A 21463-nucleotide genomic window follows, 5' to 3' on the forward strand; every position below is an offset into this window, starting at 1 on the left:
ATCCAGACTACTCTTTAACTCAGATTTCAATGCCTTCTATTTTAACATATTTCAATACAGATTTTGCTTGCTTTAAATATCAGTACTTAAGTCTTGTGTTTTTCTCAATTATTACATGATTATGTGAAATCTATAGAACCAGCTTTATAGTTAATAGATAATCAGTTTCCATCCTATCAGTGTGATGTGACTTTATTCATAGAAAGGTGGCTCTGGCTCAATTCTAGATCGACCCTGCTCTGAGTGCCACCAAATGCACAGCTGCCTTGCATTACCCTGAAACAGTCAGAGGAAATCTGCCTTGAATTGTAGCGGGAGAGAAGCAGATCATGTGGAATGAATACCTTTTGAATTGTGAGGTCTATTAGACTTTGAAATAAAGTCCAAAGAGAATTTGTTGAGCTACCTATTCCAGGGAGTATTTTAAGTAGACTGTTTCTAGATTACATAGGATAATATATAAGCATTTCTCATTTATATGCTCAAATTCTGTTAGGGCTGATTTCAGAACTTTGTCATTGGGAGGAGACACAAGGAGAGCACTTTGTTTCTTTTAATTCAGGGATTTAAAGAAACACACTATACCTTCTAGCATAAGGTGTGTAGAGAAAGGCTAATGTGCATGTCTGCAAAAATGTTTAGAATAGACTACATCTTAAACTAAACGACTACATGTAACATATTAATCTGAAAGATCACCTTGAATTTAAAGATGCTACCTATCTTCTAAAGAAAAGTAAAGTAAAACAATTTATATCTCAACGAAAGGAAATAATCTTTTACTACTAATTTGCCTGAAGTCAGCCTATGTTCTCAGACTTCAGTACTTGTCTTCAAAGTGTACTAATGTGTGTCTATTTTACAACTCATGGCTCCTTACAATTTTCTACATTGACATTCTCTATATGATCCTCAACTATCCCATTATCATCTTTGCTATTCCCAACTTGTTTGTATATTTAAAAAAAAATCATAAATTTGTTCCACAGAATTTGAAATGCAGGCATCTTAACTTTATTAATTTCTGATATCATCATGCCCTATGCTGACTTAATCCAATGACAATGCAAGGTTGCCCTCAAACTCTTTATCTGTGAATATTATATGACCCTCTCTGTAAATTTGAAATTTTTACTGCAATTTTGATGCCTCCCCCTCCCCCAGTAATACTGCTACTAGCCTTTACAATTAATTTCTAAGATATAGGAAGATTCATAAAACTGACAAAATCAGTGGGATCATGTGAATTACAGATTTTTGTCCTCCCTCCTTAATGGCTTGGCTCCCTTCAGTTATTCTCTTTCTCCACTAGATGGCACCTCCACCCGAATTTAAGAACCACCCAATTTTAAAGTTAAACCACTTGGGAACCAATTTTGTCTTCCTTTTGGGTGAATGGAATGCTCTGTCACATACCATTCACTGTGGTTTCATTAAGTTGCTCATGTCTCAAGCTCTAAACTCCTGGAGATCAGAAACCATCTTTTTAATTTCTTTGATATAAATGTCTCTGGCACAGGGTCAGATACATAGCAGATACTCAATAAATTAATTGGTTGCTCAGTAGTTGAGGAAACATGGAGATGAGATCATCAATTACACTGATAACTGGGACATTCTTCTTCTTTAACCTTGCTACTCGACTCTTCCTGTCTGGAGCAGTCAACCATATACCAAATATGACTGACATATAAATTGTTATATGATTTATTTCACTTTAAAAACCATTTAACATATTTCATATAATCAAACAGGACTGAACATGGTCCTCTGACCCTTTATTAAGAGGAACAGGACAAATGCATTTTGAACCATCTGCATCTTTCATTTAATTTCAGGTGTTTCAGAAAAGGTTGTTCAATTTGAACTGATTTTGGAAACCTGAGAATTAAACACAGGATTAGTCATCTTTTTTCCCTCTTCCATTTTATTTCTTTCCTCCTCTTTCTGTCTGTTTTACCATTTTTTTCTCCATGATCCTTGTTTTGATTATGTCTGTGATCTCAACATAACTAAGAAAAAGTACCAGCCTCCAAAGTGATTTTTGTGGACTCTAATTGTCTTACATTTTCATCAGATTCTAATTTTCCTTATGGGAAAATAATAATTCCCTTTGTGGGAAATTGTAGCCCTTCATGTGTGTCATATGTCATCAAATCTAGTGAATTCTCTGATTAAAATGGAAAGAACCATCCCCCACCATTATCTATATGCAAGTATTGGTTTTTGAAACATTGACCTCAGAATCAGAAGAATATTAGGAAGAAAGAGAGAAAGAGAGAGAGAGAGCGAGAGAGCGAGAGAGAGAGCGAGAGAGCGAGAGAGCGAGAGAGCGAGAGAGCGAGAGAGAGAGAGAGAGAGAGATTCTTCCCCCCATCTAAATACAAACAATAAAAACAAAACACGCTACCAAAAGGAAAAAATCCCAGCCCTCATCAAAACAATCAAGAAATGACACTTAGGGATTAAGGACTTAAAATAGTCAGTTTATAAATTGTCTAAGCCATGTCTGTGCCCTTGTTAACTAATCTGCTAATCGGTTAAAGACAACTTCTGTGTGGCACAGCATTCTATGTCTTCAAAAGCCTCTGCATTCATCTCTCCAGCACCACTGAATTCAGAGTTTGGGCCACGTAACTAGGTGTCTTGAAAGGCATGATTTTGCTGAAACTGCAACGTGTCCAGCAAAACTGACAGGCAATGTTACCTTTCACACTCTGAGTCGCAAAGCCCTAAATCACAGGTTCTTTTCAAGCCAGTATAGACTCTGCCCCACCAGTCCTGAACCCAACTAAGCAGTCAGTGTGAGGTCACTCCCTTTCTGTGTCCCTTTCCTCTTCAAACACTCTTAGGCCCCTAATTTCTTATGGTTTTCCCCTTCTCCTTTATCCAAACATTAGTTGCTTTTAGGAAATAACCTGAAACTGACTCAAAACAAGATAATGAATGAAGGATAACTCTGAATTACCCTTTCCAGAGGATTTTTTCCCTTCGCTTTAACAAGAATCAAAGTTCTAAACTTAACTGTAACCTCCTCTTTTCTATTATCTAGGGATGCCAAGTTATTTTCTACGACAGGAGGGTCTTTCCAGTGCTTCTGGGACCACATTAAGGATATATTTCATTCACAGGGACTACATGCAGCTTTCAGTGTCCATAGCACTATAGCTGTTCCCAGGCTGTTTGGCTAACACACTGGGAACACAGCTAACCCCAAAGCCAGTGACATGGAGGCTCTGCAGTGAGATTTCCCTTGTCATCTGGGAAGATTACATAGAGGGGTGCATGTTACAAAACTATCTTCTGCCTAGCATGTTTATTTGAATACAAAGACTGCGTCTGATAAACAACCTTACACGTAGCATGGATTTCTTTGGTACCTGCCTTTGGAGCAATTTTTCTCTCTAATCATCATCATCACCATATTCACAGTACTAACAACTGTGATTAATGCTCCCCGTGTTAGTTCCAGGACGAGAGTCTTCATATGTGACATTTTTTCCCCCTATGAGGTTAGAGCACTTCTTTCTACTTACATAACCACTCATTACGTCCAAGAGCCTTGAGTCCTGGCACATCGTGGTCAGAACTGAGAGACAGGAATGACTCAAGGACACTTTTAGAAAAATTCTTACATTGTGCCTAGAATGATGGCCAATTCTAAGAAAGGGTACCAGCCAACATCGGGTCAGTCTAGAATCGGGGGAGAGAAACTCAGTCCAGCCTGGAAAGTAGGGTCCCACCCACAAAGAAACCCAGATATTGGATGTCTAGTGGATGAGTCTGGGAAGGCTGAGCAGAAACTATCTTCCTGGGGTCTGGTGGCTTCCTGCTGGCTAGGAAGGTAAGGCAGTTTCTTGCTGGTGGTCTCTCCTCCTTCCAGGCCCCCAGCCACTACATGTCTCCAGAAATGATCTTGGCCCCTTGAATTTAGAGACTTATTCTGGGGGAGGGCAAGGACAGAGGGAGTAGTTTATATAAGCAGTAACGACAAGCTTCACATCAGTTACGGTGTTAATACTTTTCGAAGTGCTTCCATAGCCATGATCTCATTTGACAATGATCATCTCCATTTTAGACAATGGGAATTGAGCTCTCAGAGTTTGTTGAGAAACCCTAGAAGGGGAGAGGGGAGTGGTTGAGTGGAGAAGAGTAACCACAAAAACAGTGCCTCTGGAAAGAAATGGCAACTCTGGATACTGCAGAAAGCTGAGGTCACGTTGGGACATCTATATCCTGAAGGGCACGTCTGGGGATACACTCATCAGCCAGCCACAGTGGGATCTACCCGAGCCAGGCCCACCTAGGCCCAGTCCCTTGTCCTGGCTTTTCCTTCCTTCCATGATGGTGGTCATTGCTCGTGGCATCTATTCTCATCTTCCTCCTTCCATTTTCTGATTTTCCACATTCCCAACACCAGGGCACAGAGCGGGGGCAGGGACGAGGCAGCGGGGGAGTCAGGAGCTGCAAGTGGCTTTAACAGCCCCTCCCGGCCCTCCCTCAATAACCCAAGTCTCTCAACCTGTTTCAGCCTCACCTTGAGCTAAGAACTAGAGCTGACATGGCTTACATGTGCAGTCTTAGGTGCCCTTTTGACAACTTTAATAAAGAAACCATTTAGAGAATAACAATTAACACTGAACACTTCCTATTGGATTTGAACCTAGGCCATTTAGCCTGAGTCACTGTCCCCTGAGAGAATTTCCAGTTGGGCCTGGCCTTGAGGGTTAGAGTCTGGCTTAGCTCCCCTTCAGCAAGAAGCCTTCAAGACTAGGCTGGATGGTGGCTGGGATGGAGCTGACGCAGGAGGAGCAAAGACTGAGGGAAGAGCTCAGCAACATGAGAGAACATTCGGGAGCCATGCAGCTCCGGGCCAGAGCCTGAGCTCCTAGCCGGCCTCCGAGTTGGGAATGCTGATGGACACCTCTTGACACTCGTCTGCTGGGGAAGCCGACTGGCCTGGAAATTTCCTCAGGAATCTGATACACATGTGGAGGAATACGTACGCATCACAATGACCAAGAATGGCCACAGAGTCGCACACCAGAACAGCTCTGCAGTCAGACTGTGATGCTGTGTCAGTGTGGAACCACCAAACACAATATTAGGAACCCCTTAGCTGCACAGATGGAACTGGTGACACGGGCCCACAAACTTGCACCCAGCAAGGCAATATTCATGCTCCAGACCCATACTTTTACCACGGCCGTAACTACACACACACACACACACACATGCACGCACACGCATGCACGCGCACACACGCATGCATGCCTGCATACATGCGCAAGCACGCAGGTAAAACACACTTCTACCCACAGCACAGGCAGTCCGGGGCCCCCACCTGTCGTCGCAGTAGGTAAACTTCATGTCCATGCTGTGGCGGCTCAGGAAGGTCTTGCTGTCCAGGGGGATGTCCATGTGGGACGGGTGCTGGATGGGTTCACACATGATGATGAGGCAGGAGAGCAGGGGCTCCTTGTAGCCGCAGAGACTACTGTGAGGGGGGCAGTTGTTGTAGACCTTCACCTGGCCAGTGCAGTGCAAGACCTGGAGACCAGCCATGGAGGGTCAGATGTGGGGCTGAGAGCATGGGGTGGGTGCACATCTGGGACTCCAACCCACACCTGACGTTGTCCTACCTTCCAGGTGGCTGACTTGAGGTTGACAGTTCGGCCTCTGTTGGTGACTGTGCACTTCATCCTCATGAAGAAGTCCCGCTCTGTGGACATGTCTTTGCTTTTCTTCCCAAAACCAGAGCCTGGATGGGGAAGGGTGGAGGGAACCAGTTAAATTTAGTTTTTTACTTATATTCAGAAGAGGGGCCCAGTTGCAGTGTTTTCTGGGTAATGTATTGTTTGTATTTCTCAAACATCTGCTCCTTCGATAGTATCTGTAGCCTGTCATGAATGCTGAATAAATACCGTCTTGGCCTCTGGACTAAAGCTTTGTCCCTTCCAGCTTGCCTCCCTAACTGGAGTATAAGCACCTGACGAGTAGGGCTCTTCCGCTGCACTCAGGGCTCCCTTCGGAGCAGTGAGGCAATGAGTGACTATTAGCCATCATCTCAGCAAAGCTCTGCTGGGGCAGGCCCAGGTTGCCTAGGTGGACTTCCAAGGGACGGTCTGGGTGAGACCACAATTATCCAAGGGGACAAGCCTCTTGGGTTAGAAATGTCCTTCAGAGATGCCTGTCTTTATTTCATTCCTGTCCCATAGGAATTGGAATCCTTCTATGCCCCATTCTCAACCAGCAATGGCTGAATTCATTGTAGTGTACCATCAGCATTCTCCCTAAAGTGACATATGTCAAGCTCAAGAGAGACCGCTGGTCCAAATCTCCTGGGATTTGGTGAGCCAGTCCACTCCAAGGAGTAACTCAACATGGATCACATCCTTTCTCAGCCAGAATTAAATAAATCACCAAGAAAAATAATATAGCTTCCTTCCTTATAGTCTCCACATAGCCTGCCCATTCAGAACTTTCTCCATTTTTGGCAAAACGAAGTGATAAATGTAGCAAGTGTCATTTGACAGAGTCCCTTTGTCCATGCCTAAATTCTGCCTAACCCACCACCCCCATCCTGGCCTGCCAAGGTACATGCCTGCCCCCTGCCCAGCAACACAGAACAATCCAGAGCCTTGTTTCAAATGCTCACAGCATTCCTCTCTCCAGGCATGGCACCAGCATCCGCACCTAAAACTCCAGAGGGCTGTGATTTGATTGACATATGCCCAAAGATCTGTGTGTCCAGTGAACTGTGTCACCTTTGAATCTATCCTAAATATCCCTAGGAGAGCCCACTAAGTAATGAACCAAATGGTGAACCCTTTTTTTTTTTTTTAAGAAAGAATATCCCTCCATCATGATCATAAAACCATGCCTCTCAAACTTGTTTCCTACAATTTAAATTTTCATAGGTGGCTGTGCTCACTTTGGTAGCACATATATTAATTTTCATAGCTGGGGTTTGCATATCTTGGGTTTGTAATCTTGGGGCTTGGACCTACCACCAGGACCAGCTCAGGTGTTGGGGATGAGAGTGGCTGTGGCTTGGGTTATTATTACTGTGGCCTCCTAACTTGTTAGCCTCTGGATTCTTGCCATTCTGCCATTCGATTAATCTCTCTAAACACGGTTCCAATCAGATTACTCCACCTCTGGCTCAAGAACCTTCAGTAGCGCCCCTCTGTCACAGGATAAAGTTCGAGGCCCTCCACCTGGCTTTCAAAGTCTTCCACAATCTGCCTCCTGACCTTATCTTCCTCTAGGTACTGGTATTAATCCTTTGCTTCCAGATCATGAGTCCACTCAGGCCGGCACCTTCAATAAGGATCTGCTTGCTGATTCTTTGAGTTTGATTCCAAGTCCTCAATACAGGGACCAAGGGACCTGAAGTTCTACTCAGATAAATGAAGTAGTATCATGCTGTGAATCACGGCACTTGAATGCCGGAAGGTCCTAGACTTTGCCTGTTCCAATACTGCCAGTTTGAAAAGAAAGACTCCAAGGATCAAAGCAATGAAGTGACTTGCTTCAGGTCACATGTTCAGACAGAGATTAAGGTCAGTGGTTGAACTAAGACTGAGAACCCAAGGACCAAAGGGTTTTTGGAGTAGAAGATATGAGGCTTTGGTTTTCTCAGGCTTCAAGCACCTGCTTTAGACAGGGATTCAGAAAGTCTGGCCACCCCTTCCTCAAGGAAGTGATAGGACTTTCTCAGCAACAATGCTAAGACACTGAATAGCCCATGTAGTGCTCTCCAGACTGTGTACTCTAGGAGCTAGGTGGCCTGAAGCCTTCAGGAGAGAAAAGGGGCTGCCTGAGAGGTCAGTGGGTGGTGGGGGTGTAGGCAGGGGTGGTTGTAATTCTGTATTTTGCAGGCCCAGACTGCATGCTCAGACTGTAACGAGGGTGGAAGTGGGCCAATAAAGTGTCTGCTTCTGCAGCACGCATAGTAACAATAGCCAAAACTTGCAGGCTTAGTACCACTGCCTGTTATTCAGGCTGGACAAGCATATACCCATGGCAGTGACAGGTGAGAGATGTTAAAGGGGATGTTTAGGCATGGGCAGAATCTGCCCAGGACAGTGATCGAATCTCAGGTTCAGAAGGGATCTTGAAAGTTACTGAGCCCCAGTTCTGCCCAAAGCCTCAATCCTCTTGGCAATATCCCCATTCATCCCTATGCTTGAATGTCCACAGTTACATGAGGTGAAGCAGCAACTCCACTATCATTACAAAGTACTTTCAGCTTTTATGGACCCTCTCATCCACCAGTATCTACTGGATGCCCTCACAGGTAGGGTACACTACATTAGACCTTTTACATGTCTTCTCCATCCAAAACGACCTGTCCTATGTCTCCGCCAGGGGACCAGATTTAGTTCTTGGCTCTTGAGGTAGCTAGTCTCTAAAGGCGGCCCCAGTGAGCCACATCTGAAAATCACAGTGTGTGTAGTTCCCTCCACACTGAACGGGGGCTGTTCCCTCCAACAGAATAGGGCAGAGCGATGCTGTGCCAGTTTCAGCACTAAGCCTTGGGAAGGGCTGGCAGCCTCCACTTTTGTATTTTTGGGAGCTCTGAGCTGCCATGTAAGAAGGGAAGAGAGAGAGGCTCTCAGACTCCATGGAGTGAGGCAGAGGTCCTACTGTCCAGCATCCTAGCTGAGCCCAAGACTCTAGCCACAAGGTTCCAGGGATGTGGATGAGCACCTTGGTCATCTCACCTGGTTCTGTCCCCAGATGATGGCAGCACAGCTGACATGACATGAAGCAAAAGAACCACTCACAGAACCCGCAGCATTGTGAGAGGTAATAAAATGATTGCTTAAAACCTTTACATTTTGGGTGGTTTGTTACACAGCAATAGACAGATGCAACAGTTCTCATGAACACTTTGATACAGATGAGTTTATTGGTTTGGGTGGTGTCATTTGGCAAAGGTGCCGAATTCTCAAGTGATGTAACCTCCCGGAGACAGTGTCCTAACCTAAATGAGTGCCTTAATAGCATGATGTTGGACACCAAGCAGGGCCAGAGGAGATGTTTAAGAGTACTAGGTCCTCTCTGTGCCCTTGATCTCACCTCTTAGGCTCTGCTGGATTTTTTTTTGAGGGATGTCAGTTTTTTCTGGATCATGATATTCATGATCCATCGCTCCTGCATTTGTATGCAAAGGAAATACAGATCCCCTACCAGGTGGCACAAGAAGGAAGGAAACACACAATAAAGACTACTTTACCATTTTTGAGACTCAGGTTCTCACGGATCTCCTCGTGGTCACAGGGATGAGTAAAGTCAAAGATACTGTGTCCTGTTAGTTCCACCTGTTTCAGAAACAAGGTTAGGCTTCATTATTCCTAACAAGGAAGTAGAAGATTCCAAGAAGCAGCTGAGCCACTTCTAGATTTGGCACTAGGGAGGAAACAGAATCAGTTCTTCTCACATTCCCAATCTAGTCTTAGGTCCTCAGACATATGGATGTAACTGAGGACTGCCATTGGTGACAGAAACTGGATTCACAAGGGTTGGCCTGTTAATCTAGTCAGCAGAGCTATCCACCAGGATGACCATCGGCAATGCCAAGCTGAATGCCAGGGGCTGTGTGTTCTTGAGGCTTGTGGCCTGAGATTGGAGAGGGGGCAGGGTAGGTATGTGCCGGGAGAGGTCAGGAGGGATGTTATCAGAGTCCCCCACTAATTTCTACCCCAAAAGGTAATGTTTCCCTTTTTGAAAGAGCCAGAGAAGCATGTCACCTGTGTGAGTCCCATGAACTTGCTGATGTTTTCTGACAGAAAGATCATGTCGCCATCTTGGGTCACCACAGCAATGAAACCCTCCAAGGCCTTCAGGTATAGGTTATCCATCTGCTGGTCAGCCTCAGCTTCAGACTCATTTTCAGAGCAAACTGGAAAGACAGGACGGTTGGATGGCTTGCATGAATGCAGTGTTAAACAGATGCAATTGGCATTGACAGGTGTCTGCCGGAATGGTACAAAGGCATCAAGTGGACTTTTTTGGAAATGCACACTGCCAGTCACCTAAGTGTCTGCCACATGCCCAAGCAGTGGACATAGGATGAGCACACAGGATCAATGAATGTGCCAGAATCACAGATGATGCTATTTCTGCAGAGGAATAGAGCAAGCCTGTACAAGGACAGGCCAGCTTTTAGAGTCAAGAGTTGGGCTGTACAGACTAGTATCCTGGTGGTATTCTCTCTAGAAAAGTAACAAAAGAAGGGAAATTCTTTCCTCTTCATACCCTGGTTCAGGTGGCCGGCCTTATGTCCATATACCACACACATACCCACACCCACACTCGATCCCTGTTTAGGGTGTCTGCCAAGTACTAGTCAGCTGAATGGATGATAACGAACCAACATCCAGGTGAGATGATGCCTCTGACAACGTTAGGGCTCTCACTTAACATCTGCATTTAAACAGAGGCTTTAGGAGGGACAATGACTTAACTCAGTGCTTTCAAATTTCAGCATGCACCAGAATCACCTGGTGGGCTTGCTAAGACAAGGATTTCTGGGCCCAGGACTGCTATATAATTTGCAGGGCTCAGTGCAAAGTAAAACTGTGGGACCTCTTGTTGAAAAATTAAACCAGGCCCAGGGTGCTTCTAATTGTAAACTCTGTGGCACTACACAAGCCACACACCCAGGAAGCTGGCCCTAGATGGGCCCATCTGCAGAGGTCCTGATTGGTTAGCTCTAAAGTGAGGGCTGAGAATCTGCTTTTCTAACAAATTCCCAGGTGATGTCAAGGCTGCTGGCCCTAGGACCACAGGTTTAAAATAACCACCCTAATTCAAGTTCCTATGGATGACCCCAATGATGGGAAAATCAGCCTATTCTGGCAGGTGGTGACTTTTTCTGAGGATGGGTGAGGAGAGGTTTTCAGTACCATTTAAATCACATCAGATAGGTGACCACCTACTCCAGATGGCAGAGGCCAGCTCCGTTATCTGTGGCCTGCGAAGAAGATTTTTTCTCTCCAATTTCTTTGATCTCAGTGGCAACACTGACTTCAAAATCTGGAGTAATCCCAAGACAACCTTATTTGGGTTAACTAGGCCCAGAGGAAATAGTTCTGCTTAAAATTTCCTGTTTTTAACAGTTCCGACACAGCTAAACTTGTTTCCATCCGTGCCCAGTACACTTGCTTCCAGGAGGTGGCGAAATTGGCTGCAGCAGCTGGCCAGCTGGCCTCTGGGAGGAAGAGGGGTGCTTGGGGGGGAGCACAAATGGAAACAGAACATCTTGGAACTAAAGTCACAATGGCTGGAGGATCAGGAAGCTGGCGGGGCCGGCTCCCAAGGACCCTGGGGCAGCCAGGCCTCCTTCCTCTATGGAGCTATTTGCTCCCACAGCACCTGCTCATCCTCCTGGAGGCTTCTGAAGGAGTCTGGCCAACTCACTGTAAGCTTGGAACTGAAGGTGAAAACCATGGGATGGAGTCAGACCTTCACACAAGGGGCCAGGGGCTCATGCGCATCACCCCCTAACCCCGCCTCGCTGAAGACTGCTCTGCGTTTTTTCCTGCTCTTTCCCGTGAACACTGTGTCTTCCCTAACGTATCGTTCATCTCCCACTCAGTGTTAGGCACTTGAAAAATGTACTTATTAGCTATGCAGTTATTGCGGCCCTACTATGTGTCTGCCCTGTGCAAGGCACAAAGCAGGAAATCAGAAATCTGTGAACAAATGTTACTCTGTGCTCAGTCCTGTCCTAGGGAGAATCACAGTTACCGAGAGGTGTAAGAGCAAAATCCTTTGCCTCCAGGACTCTGCTGCTGGTGAAGACAAACTGCCGTAAGCTTATACAATAAGGGAGAGAAACTCTTGGTGCCCAACAAAGAGGAACCCACAGTAGGTGCTCAGTAAGCTGCCAACAGGAGTCTTTAAATTGCTGTGGATTCTCGGCTTCATAGGGTCCTTTGGGGTCTGACCCGAAACAAGAGGGGCAGGTCACTAGAATCAGAGGCACTCTGCTGAGATGAAGCCTGCTCAGCCCTGCTCAGCCGGGGGAGCACAGGATCCTTTAATGCTAAAAATAGCCCCTGTAAACAGGCTTTGATGACTCCCCACAGTCAGGATATGCGCCGGCTGAGGTTTCGGAGCACTTTTTCCGGAGCACTGCTCATTTCCTTCAGGCAGCACCACCCTTTGGGGTGGGACTCCATGGGCAGCAGGAGCTGGGCATCTGGCATGAGTGGGCAGGGTGGCAGGGCACTCTTGACGGGGTCCCTGAGACCAGGCTGTCACAAGGTGCTGCTGCTGGTGAGGATGCATTTTTAGTCCACCAGGGTCATTTCTCTTGTTCTTTAATCTGAGAGGTTCCAGGACTGCTTTGACTGTTCTTAAAACCATTCTGCTGTGATCTTCCTAGTTCAGATGTGATCTGCAGACAGTCGTCACTTAGTTATCATCGCAGGGGCTTTCCTTTTAAATGGATTCCTCCCCTCCAGTGATCCCGGAGCCATGGACACCCCCTGCCCCCATTCCTGGGTGTACTGATTACAAGAGCAGTGCCAGTCAAGCCACGAGGAAATTACTTTTCGATCACTTACTGGATCATTAGCCATACCTTTAAACTCCACTTGGGCTACCCTCACATCTTTAGCAGAAGGCACTGAGTTTACCTGATGTTGCTGGCATCCAAAGGGCCTCGAAAGTCCACTATCAGAGATTCATTCCTTTGTTCTTTACATAACTTACTATCCTGTCTTACCTCTCTGTATTAACCTTCATAAGCTGTAGCACAGGGCTAAGGTTAGTAAATATCTACTGATTGACTAGATCTTTCTTTGGTTTAAGTTAAGGGAATGATGTGAAAAAGGCCAGCATCTCTACATGAGATTATTAGCTGCTCTTAGCCATTAACATGCTAGCATGAATTAGTTTATCAGCGCTTCTCCAAAAAGGACAGAAAAAGACCTTGGTTTGGAGGGTGGGTGAGGCAAGGGATGAAAACCTAGGCAAGTCTGAAAGTGGTACATAAGGCACCAGAAACCACATCTGCTTCCACAATTTCTCTACTTTGGTTCCACTTTTCCTGCATGAAAAAGTCACAGTAAAAACTTTAAAATCATTTGTCCCATATTTTAATATCTTTCTCTTAGTAGTCCAGAGATCGGGAAATCATAATTTCTTATTAAGACTGATGTCTTCACTAAGCAAATCCAATGACTCAATAATAAACCCGACGTTTCTCTTAGAAAGCTTGCTTCACGTTAACCTGCGGCTCCTATGTGAAATTAATTTGATTTTTACCATGTATGAGTGTAGAAAAGTCAAAAATCCATTTTATGGTGAAAAGCCAATTTTGCATATTCACTGCTGTTGAATGCCCTTCGAATGCAGGAGTGACCCTCATTTGGTCACGGTTTGTGGGGCTCATCTTGAAAGAGGATTTAAGACAATCGAGTGGTATTTCCACCAATGTTCCCGTCAGAGTGTGTTCTGTTCTCGGCCCAGCGTGGAAGCTAATATCATAAAGCTATTGTTTCAGTTTGCTTCCTGTGATACGAATCTCAATCGGCAGCCTAGACTCCTAGCCTGAATTTCTTAGCGTTGAGGTTTCCTCTCCAACATTCCCACACAGAACAGCCTACTGTGAAAATCAAAGGGAAACGTGTTACTAAGTAAAGAAGAAACTTTTCTAAAGCAAAACCTGGTCTTTTTTAGCCTTTTGAACTCTGAGGTATGCAACCAGCTATTTCCTATTATAAAATGAGCCAACATCAGTGCTCACCTTTGTTAGAAATGTTTCAGTAACGAGCCTGTTTTGACTTGGAAAAGCTTGGCAACTGCATTTTGATAGAAATTGCTGAAAGGTGGGTAAGAGAATTGTATGCTTATTATATATCTTATTTATATATACTTATAGATGAATTTACTCTATTTGTTCATAATAATTTTGATTTCTCAGTTATAACTTATCGAGAGCCTAATATGTGGCAGGCAAGAGGATAAGGGCTTTTACTTCTGTTATTTCAGTCCTCAAATAGCATCCCAGGGTAAGTACTGTTAGCTCCTTTGTGCAGATGAGGAAAATCAAGCTCAAAGACAGAAGAGATTTTCACGAAGTTGCCGTGAAGAAAGGCAGCCAGACTGAGGTTCCAACACAAGGTCTATTTGTCCACAACTTGCGTATTCTTTTTAATTGAGTCGTATGCGTTGAAAAAGCAAAATATAGTTAGAAAAGAAAAGAGTTCTGTCTCCCATTTAATTCCTGAAGACGGTTTCGACAGTTGGTTGAGAGGATGCGTGGAGGGAGCCTGGAAGGGAGTGTAGGAAAAGAGGGTGCTGAAAGCCTTCTGGCTCCTCCTCCCCCCAGGCGATGCTTCTTTTATGAGAACTGCTCCTTCAAGGACACCATGACCACATGTGAAATGTAGACACTTTTTATCCTTTTCTGTCATTTCTTTCCTTGAAACAGAGAGGACCAGAGCTGACATGCTGAGGACTCTGGTTGGTCTGAGGCTGAGTTTAGCCAGAGGGCAGGCAGTTAGTGTCCACAATTTGCAACAGCTCCTGAGTGGGGATGTGTGATGTCTGTGGACACTCTAATCCTATCTCTCTGGGTGTATCTGGCGCACAGAGGGTTCACGTCAGCACACATGCAAGCAGACGTGCTCAGAGGCCCGGCCTCTGATTCATGGTCCTCTCAAAGCCAACCTCTGAACCACTGAGAGGGAAGACCGGGCTTATGTGTTGGAGAGCATGGGAAACAAGACCTTGCATCGAGAGAAAGGATAGAAACATCTCACTGATTGTGGGAGGACCTTCTCCCTTTCCCACTGCTCGAGGCCAGCCCCTAGGTGATCTGTTTAACTTTGGTTACCCTGCCGCCTTCCTCACACGACCAGCCCTTAGCAGCATCTTCGCCTGACCGGGTTTGCAGACGCTCCTGCCTTCTTGTGTCTGTCTTTCCCATGGACAAAGATTCAAAGGACTTGAACTCCTGGTGCAGATTCCCCATGTGCTACATATGTGATTTCGGACTTTAACTTTTCTGTGCCTCACTTCTCATCCATCATCTATGAAATGTTCTGCAAGTCCAAATTCACTCAGAGAGGTAACCCAGGATTGAGGTATTACCCCTTCCAGGGCTCTCTGTTGGTGGAGGGATGGGGGTGGTGGTAGAAGGAAGCGATGATTAACCCAAAGAAATCAACGTCTAAGAATAAAATTTCAATACTATAACAGGGAAGTAGAGGAGATGTTTCTGGGTGTAGGGGAGGGGTCTTCATTTAGTCATTAAATCCCGCACTGCCTACTCTGTGTATAAATAAAGGTGATTCCAACACTACCAGACACTGCCCTCGCCTGTCCAGGAAGATGAGCCCTTTAAAAGAAAGAAGTACACATGTGCCCTGAGATGGTGTCTCCAGGTCTTTCTTACACTTCAGCCCATTGTTCTCTCTCTCTGTAGCACGTATGATGACGAATCTGCCACTGACTGCATTGTTCCTTTGAAAGTATTTATAAAGCATGTCTTTGCCTTTGGTTCTCCCCCTCCTCTCTGCTCTTTTCTAAGACTCTTTAGACTTGCAATACAGGGTTAAGCCTCCAACCCTTGGACCCACTGAGCTGTCATCTTATTTTCTGAAAGTCTTTCCCCCATATCCTTCCTGTGCTCCAGGGCCCAGAATAGCACATGCCGGTCTGGCCTCCCGGCCTCACACTGGATCCCCTCTGCTCAGGGTTTCTTTCCCAGAATAGCCACTTCATAACAGGATGGCAGGATCCACCCGGCTTGAAGGTACCGAGTTCACTCGGGAAAACTGGAAACCATCCAGAAAAGAACCTGCCCCTCCTGCCTGCCTTCCTCAAGCTCACTACCTCAGATGCTGCCCACCTGTGGCACCCTGACCAGTGGGGGAGGGACACTATCTGCCGACCAATTTCCTTATGAAACTGACAGACAAAACGAGCCATAGGATCTGAAACTGGAAAACTCAGGCTACCTCTTTCTGGTCAGGGCTAACAGGAAATGGTTTTTGGAAGAATGTAAACTCTAATAAAAAAAAAAAATGTTTTGTGAACTTGACACTCATGGAGATACCGGGGGGGTGAGAATGAGTTGGTCCTGTGAGGAGGTTGTTATCCATCAGATACTCCCCGGTGTGAATGAGTATGGTGGGTCAGGTGCTTAAAGACATGATCGTGGTTAATTTTCACAGACACCCTGTGCAATAAGTATTTTTAATCCTTTTTTACAGATAAGGAAAGCAAGAGCTGAGACACCAAATTATGTGCCTGGCAAACTGGCTAGTAAGAGGGAAAAGACTGTATGGGCACGCCTCTGCCCTTTTGGAGAGGTAGCTGAAAGATAAGCACTAGAACACTTCCTAAGGATTCAATCTGGGGTGGAGTGCGGGTCTTACGGCCAGGTGGAGTGGCAACGGGGAGGCTAGCAAAGCTGCTCCGTTCGCCCAGCTCCTTCTCTCCTCAGCCGCTAGGTGCCCAGATGCTTCCTTGGTCCTGTCCTTGCCCTTGGCTGTATTCATCATAAAGGTCATTGCTGTAAAGATGTGTAACAGGAAGGAATAAAGCACCAGTGACAGTTTCTGCGGGTGGAAGTTTTGCAGAGTGAGAGTTCCTGGGTGGGGAGACCTTTCCAGTAGCCTTCTAACTATGGCACAACAGAGCCTCCTGCGTGTGGGGACGCATTGGTAAGGCGGCTATCCGCACCAGCCGGGGGAGTCCACCAGCCTCACCTGAGGACAGGAGCTTGTGTGTTCGCAGGAAGCTGATAGCCAGCCGCATGATGGAGGCCTTATCCAGGTGGGAGCTCACGCTGTGAGGCAGGGGCAGCTCATGGGCCAGCTCGTAGAAGACCTCCGTCTCCTTGCTTCGCCGGCACCTCGCTGCATCCCGGGACTTCTCCTTCCTCCTCTCTGAGCTACTCCTAAATTGAGAGAGAAAAGTTTAGTGCCTAAAACGTCGCTGTCATCCTATCGCATCCCTGATCAAGACATCCCCAGGGCCTCCCAACCCATGGTACAGCCAAACTCTCTCACACACCCATCCGGGCTCACTCTGGTTGTCTAGCCACACAGAGCCTGCTTTATATTGTCAGTTGTGTGTGTGTCTATCTTCTCAACTGCCCTTCCTCCTGTATGCCCACAGTGTCCAGGACAGGGCTTCACATGGTTTGAGCAAAGGCTTGCCAATTAAATTCATCCGCTAGCTTGGACGTGGTCCTGGGTTATCTGGGGACTGAGGTGAATGTGCGGTAATGGGAGGGACATATGAGTGACTGAGGCCAGGGACCCAAGTGGCTGTGTCAAAGGCTCTGGAAAAGAAGATGAAAGACGGCTTCAAGGTTCTTTCTAGATTAAACGCTCTTAGAAAAATTAAGTACAGTACTAGACCTTAGCTCCCATTCAGTATCAGAGTGATTTCCATGGTGCAAATCGAAAATGCCATTAGAGCCCAAGAACTGTCAGCCAGACATCCATCACTCTGGTGTCCCCAAGTGCACACCTGCCAAGGGTTACAAAGGAGTGAGCACACGCACATTTTCTTTCTAATCCTATCAGGATTAGAAAGATAGGCTCCTAGCCTGTCTCATGCTCATTTCTCTCTGCTTTGCAAGACAGAAGGAAGATGACATATACCAAAACTTGCCTCTTTCAGGAAGTCTTAACAAAATCTTGGATCTTTTTACAAAGCCTGTGTTACATTCTGACATGGGCAAGTTCAAAAGCCACACTCTCTATTGAAATTCTTTCACTTGCTAGCTCTGTTATATTCAAATTATTTAAACTGCTTAGCCTCAGTTTTCTCACCTGGAAAATGGTAATAAGAGTACTTATACGCCACAGAGTTATTGTGAGTATTGAATATGATAATTTGTGTAAAATTTTTAGCACAAGCCTATCCCAACTGGACTCAATCAATATTAGCTGATATTAATAACAAATCTGTCCATGAACAAATGAACATGAAAAACATTACAAAAGAGTATAGAACAGCCTGATTTTCATAGAAATATATTATATATAGTTGTTCTTATATTTTATAGAGGAAAAAGCCTAGAAATATAATAACTATTATTCTTACAGCTATCACATATACAGTGCTTAATATATTCCAGGTACTATTTAAAGCACTACCATTTAGCTTCTTTAATTCTTACAACTACCCTTGGAGACAGTTATTATTATTATCCCTAATTTACAGATGAGGAAATGGGTCCATAGAGGCTAATTTACCTGCAGCCTTTCAGCAGATAAATGAAGTGGGACTTTGCACCAGGCAGGTGGCCCAGCCCCAGGTCCAGGCTCTTAACCATGGGTAACTGTCCTGTCTCTCTATACATAAAAATGTTATCAGTTTCAGGGTGGTGATGTTATGTGTGTTTTTCTTCATGCTTATCTGTATTTTATTTTTATATAAATAACTTATATTGCATGGTTAGTAAAGAAGTTTCATTTTTTTAAAGTGTCCAATGCAGTTCATGGCTCTTAAGGCCTTATCCAACCAGCTCCAGCTCATGGTCTTGGTTCTCCCTTCTGAGATTTACAAACCAGGGCTGCTGCTCCTTTTATTTGGCTTTGTAGCCTATTAACTGGACAGATAATCAATATTTTGGGATTCATGGAATGCTGACATGCCCCTCAAACCCTTCAAGATTTAGGGCAGAGACACTGTTTTGACTTTATGACATGCTTCATTTAAAAAAAAAGAACATCTAGCTCCCTGGATTGACTGAGCACCATACACTCAGACTGCAGGAAGAATGTCCAATAGCTGATGGTCAAGAAGAACCTTCAGAAAAATTATGAAATGGATGAAATTACTTTTCTTGTCCTATCTCTCTGTTCTGTTTCCTTTAACTAATCCCTGTTCCCTCCTCTGTCCCTGACTTCCAATTCCTAGAACCCTCTGCCCGGCACCTCAGCCATCCCTACCCTCTCAGGCCTGCCCTCAGGATCATGTTGCTTTTGCCCTAGACCTTTAGTGATACTTTGTATCTCTGTCCCTCCCATTTTCATCTTAATCCTGACCTCTGATCATGGAGCAAATGCAATTATTCAAGGTTTGCAGGCATCTTGGCACAGGAAAGAAGGGTAGGAAAGAAGGGTAGGAAGCAGATAAGACATTAAAACTTTACCCATCATGCCTGTGTGTCATGGGAGCCAGGTAAAGGAGGGCCAGCATCTTTAAGATGTTGGATTCCATTCTCCAGCACCAACCTTTTCATTCCCTGACAAAAGCATCAACACATGATCAGTTATGAGGGGCATCTAGAGAAGCCATGCTGAGGTAGAAGTCCCCGATACAGGCTATGACATTAACACCAACATGCACAGAGCTTCCCTTTGCTATATTGCCCCTTCCTTAGAGTGGAAGAGCAGACAAGACAGAGAGAACCAGGAGGGGGAAAGGCAGTCTGGAGCCGGTACTCTGGCAACGGTGATTGACATTTGGGTCCTACCATGTTTCCTGGACCACACAAATGTTTATTGATACCTACTTTTGTGCCTGGCACTGTACCAAGAACCTTCCATGTTATTACCTCATTATAATTCTGCTAAGAACACAATATGGTGGGTATTGTCAACACAATTTACAGATGTGGAATCTGAAGCTCAGACATAATAGTAATTTGCCCAAGATCACAAAGCAAATGCCTGTATAAGCTCTTGGAGATTTTACAGTTATTGAGCAGACACTTAGAAGTCCTGAGAAATGTGGATGCTCTCTATTTAATTCCATCCTCACAAACTACATGTGAGAGGAGCAAGGCAGGCATTGCTGCTGTCCCCATTTCACAGAAACTGAGCCCCAACCCTGTTAAGTGGTTTACCAAGGGCAATCCTGCTAATTAGTAGCAGAGTTGGGGCTAGAAACCATCTCCTCCTAGGTCAATGCTTAATGATAAGAGATAGTGGTTCTAGCAAGAAATAAAAAAACAGCAACATCTTAACATTTAGAAAAAGATTGAGAATCTCACACAACCTCTTGGTTTAAACGTCATGAGCTCCCTTTTAGCTACCTCGTTTTTACGGTTGCACTCTAAGGACTAACAGGACTTTAACTAGATTATCTAGTTAAACTTGACACAGTCCAGAGATATCTAATGTTGACTCTTGGAAGATCAGACAAAAATGTGGAACACTGTCATGATTTAATTACCAACACTGAAGAACAGGTATAAGTAACGCCAAGTGTGAAGGTAAGACCTCCCTAAGCCCACTGATGCACGTACAGCCCACTTCCTCATACCACCCATCCCAGGTTAGGTCTCTTAAATAGAACAGGAAACTAGAAGTTAGGACTGATGTTTTAATGTATTGGCCACAAGACTATCTAGCTATTTGATTTTGGACAAGAAAATGCATTCTTTGTGCCCTGGTAGCCTCAGCTGTAAGATGAGAGAGATCTCATGTCTTATTTGTCAGAATCAAATGAGATGAGTGTAGATGGGCTGGAAGTACAGGCATACCTCACTTTATTGAGCTTAGCTTTACTGAGCTTCATAGATGTTGCATTTTTTACAAAAGGACGGTAAGACCCTCCACCGGCAAAAAGATTACGACTCACTTTATTGCGATGCTCTGGAACTGAACCCACAATATCTCTGAGGTATGCCTGTACTAGAAAGCACTCCACAGATGAAAACTGTTGTGACTGATAATAATGATCCCATTATCTGGCTAATCCGAGGATTAGTCACATTCAGACTTTGGCCATAATAGCCATTCTTTATCGCCAAATCGATGCTGTCTCAGGGCTAGGGGTGTATTTGCAGTCATGTTGATCGAGACCAGCTCTTTGTGTCATGTTGCTGAAACTTCTTAGGTCAATGAGGCTTCATTTTCTTAAAATACTTGCATTTTATTTTCTCTCTCTAGATGGGTTCTAGAATTAACTGCAATAGACCAGATTTTTGAAATGACAATTCTAGATATGGCATGTTAGAATTCTCCAGTTTCTTGTAAAAAAAAAAAAAAAAATATATATATATATATTTATTTATTTTGAGTAGATAAGGCATACATTCCTTGTTCTCAAGGAGAATGCATCTAGTTAATAAGCCAATAACTTGGCTTAATAACTTTCTATTAACCATAGAAATAAGTACAGGCAATGAACATTATAGGTGGTTAAGAAATGAGCTGGTGTGTGTGAGCAAACAAGGTAGGGAAGGCTACTCAGGGAGGCAGGATTTCAGCGGATCCTAGAAGGACAAATAACAATACCCTTATGGTGTTTGAGGGCACTTTTCCCCTCCACATGTATTATGCAAGTCTCACAGCAACACCGAGAGATAGGAACTTTTATCTTCGTTTAATAGGTGAAGAAGTGGAGATTTAGAGAGATTAAGTAATTTGCTAAAAGACATTGTCTCAAACCGAGTTCTTCTGGGTCCAAGAACAAAGGTTTCTCCACTGGCAGCAAGGAAACTTACTGAATGACTTAGACATGGCCAGTG

At 44.7% G+C, this 21463-nt stretch overlaps 1 protein-coding gene across 4 annotated transcripts in view; it reads right to left on the minus strand.

Moving 5' to 3' along the window:
- EPAS1 (endothelial PAS domain protein 1) overlaps nt 1-21463 on the minus strand; it is an 82059-nt gene that overhangs the window by 19345 nt on the left and 41251 nt on the right. For 2 of the 4 annotated variants that reach the window (XM_039887257.1, XM_039887255.1), the window contains exons 1-6: nt 19139-19221; nt 16737-16927; nt 9759-9910; nt 9245-9329; nt 5643-5761; nt 5345-5550 (exon numbers count right to left, since the gene is read on the minus strand). In XM_039887257.1, the coding sequence (XP_039743191.1) occupies nt 5345-5550; nt 5643-5761; nt 9245-9329; nt 9759-9910; nt 16737-16927; nt 19139-19206 (821 nt within the window). In that variant the 5' untranslated portion in view covers nt 19207-19221. Of the gene's footprint in view, nt 1-5344; nt 5551-5642; nt 5762-9244; nt 9330-9758; nt 9911-16736; nt 16928-19138; nt 19222-21463 lie in introns of those variants that run through there. The other 2 variants (XM_039887258.1, XM_039887256.1) reach the window with 1 other exon arrangement.

The sequence above is a fragment of the Pteropus medius genome, unplaced genomic scaffold (assembly GCF_902729225.1).
Source record: "Pteropus medius unplaced genomic scaffold, Ma_sr-lr_union100, whole genome shotgun sequence".
NCBI classification, from domain to species: Eukaryota; Metazoa; Chordata; class Mammalia; order Chiroptera; family Pteropodidae; genus Pteropus; species Pteropus medius.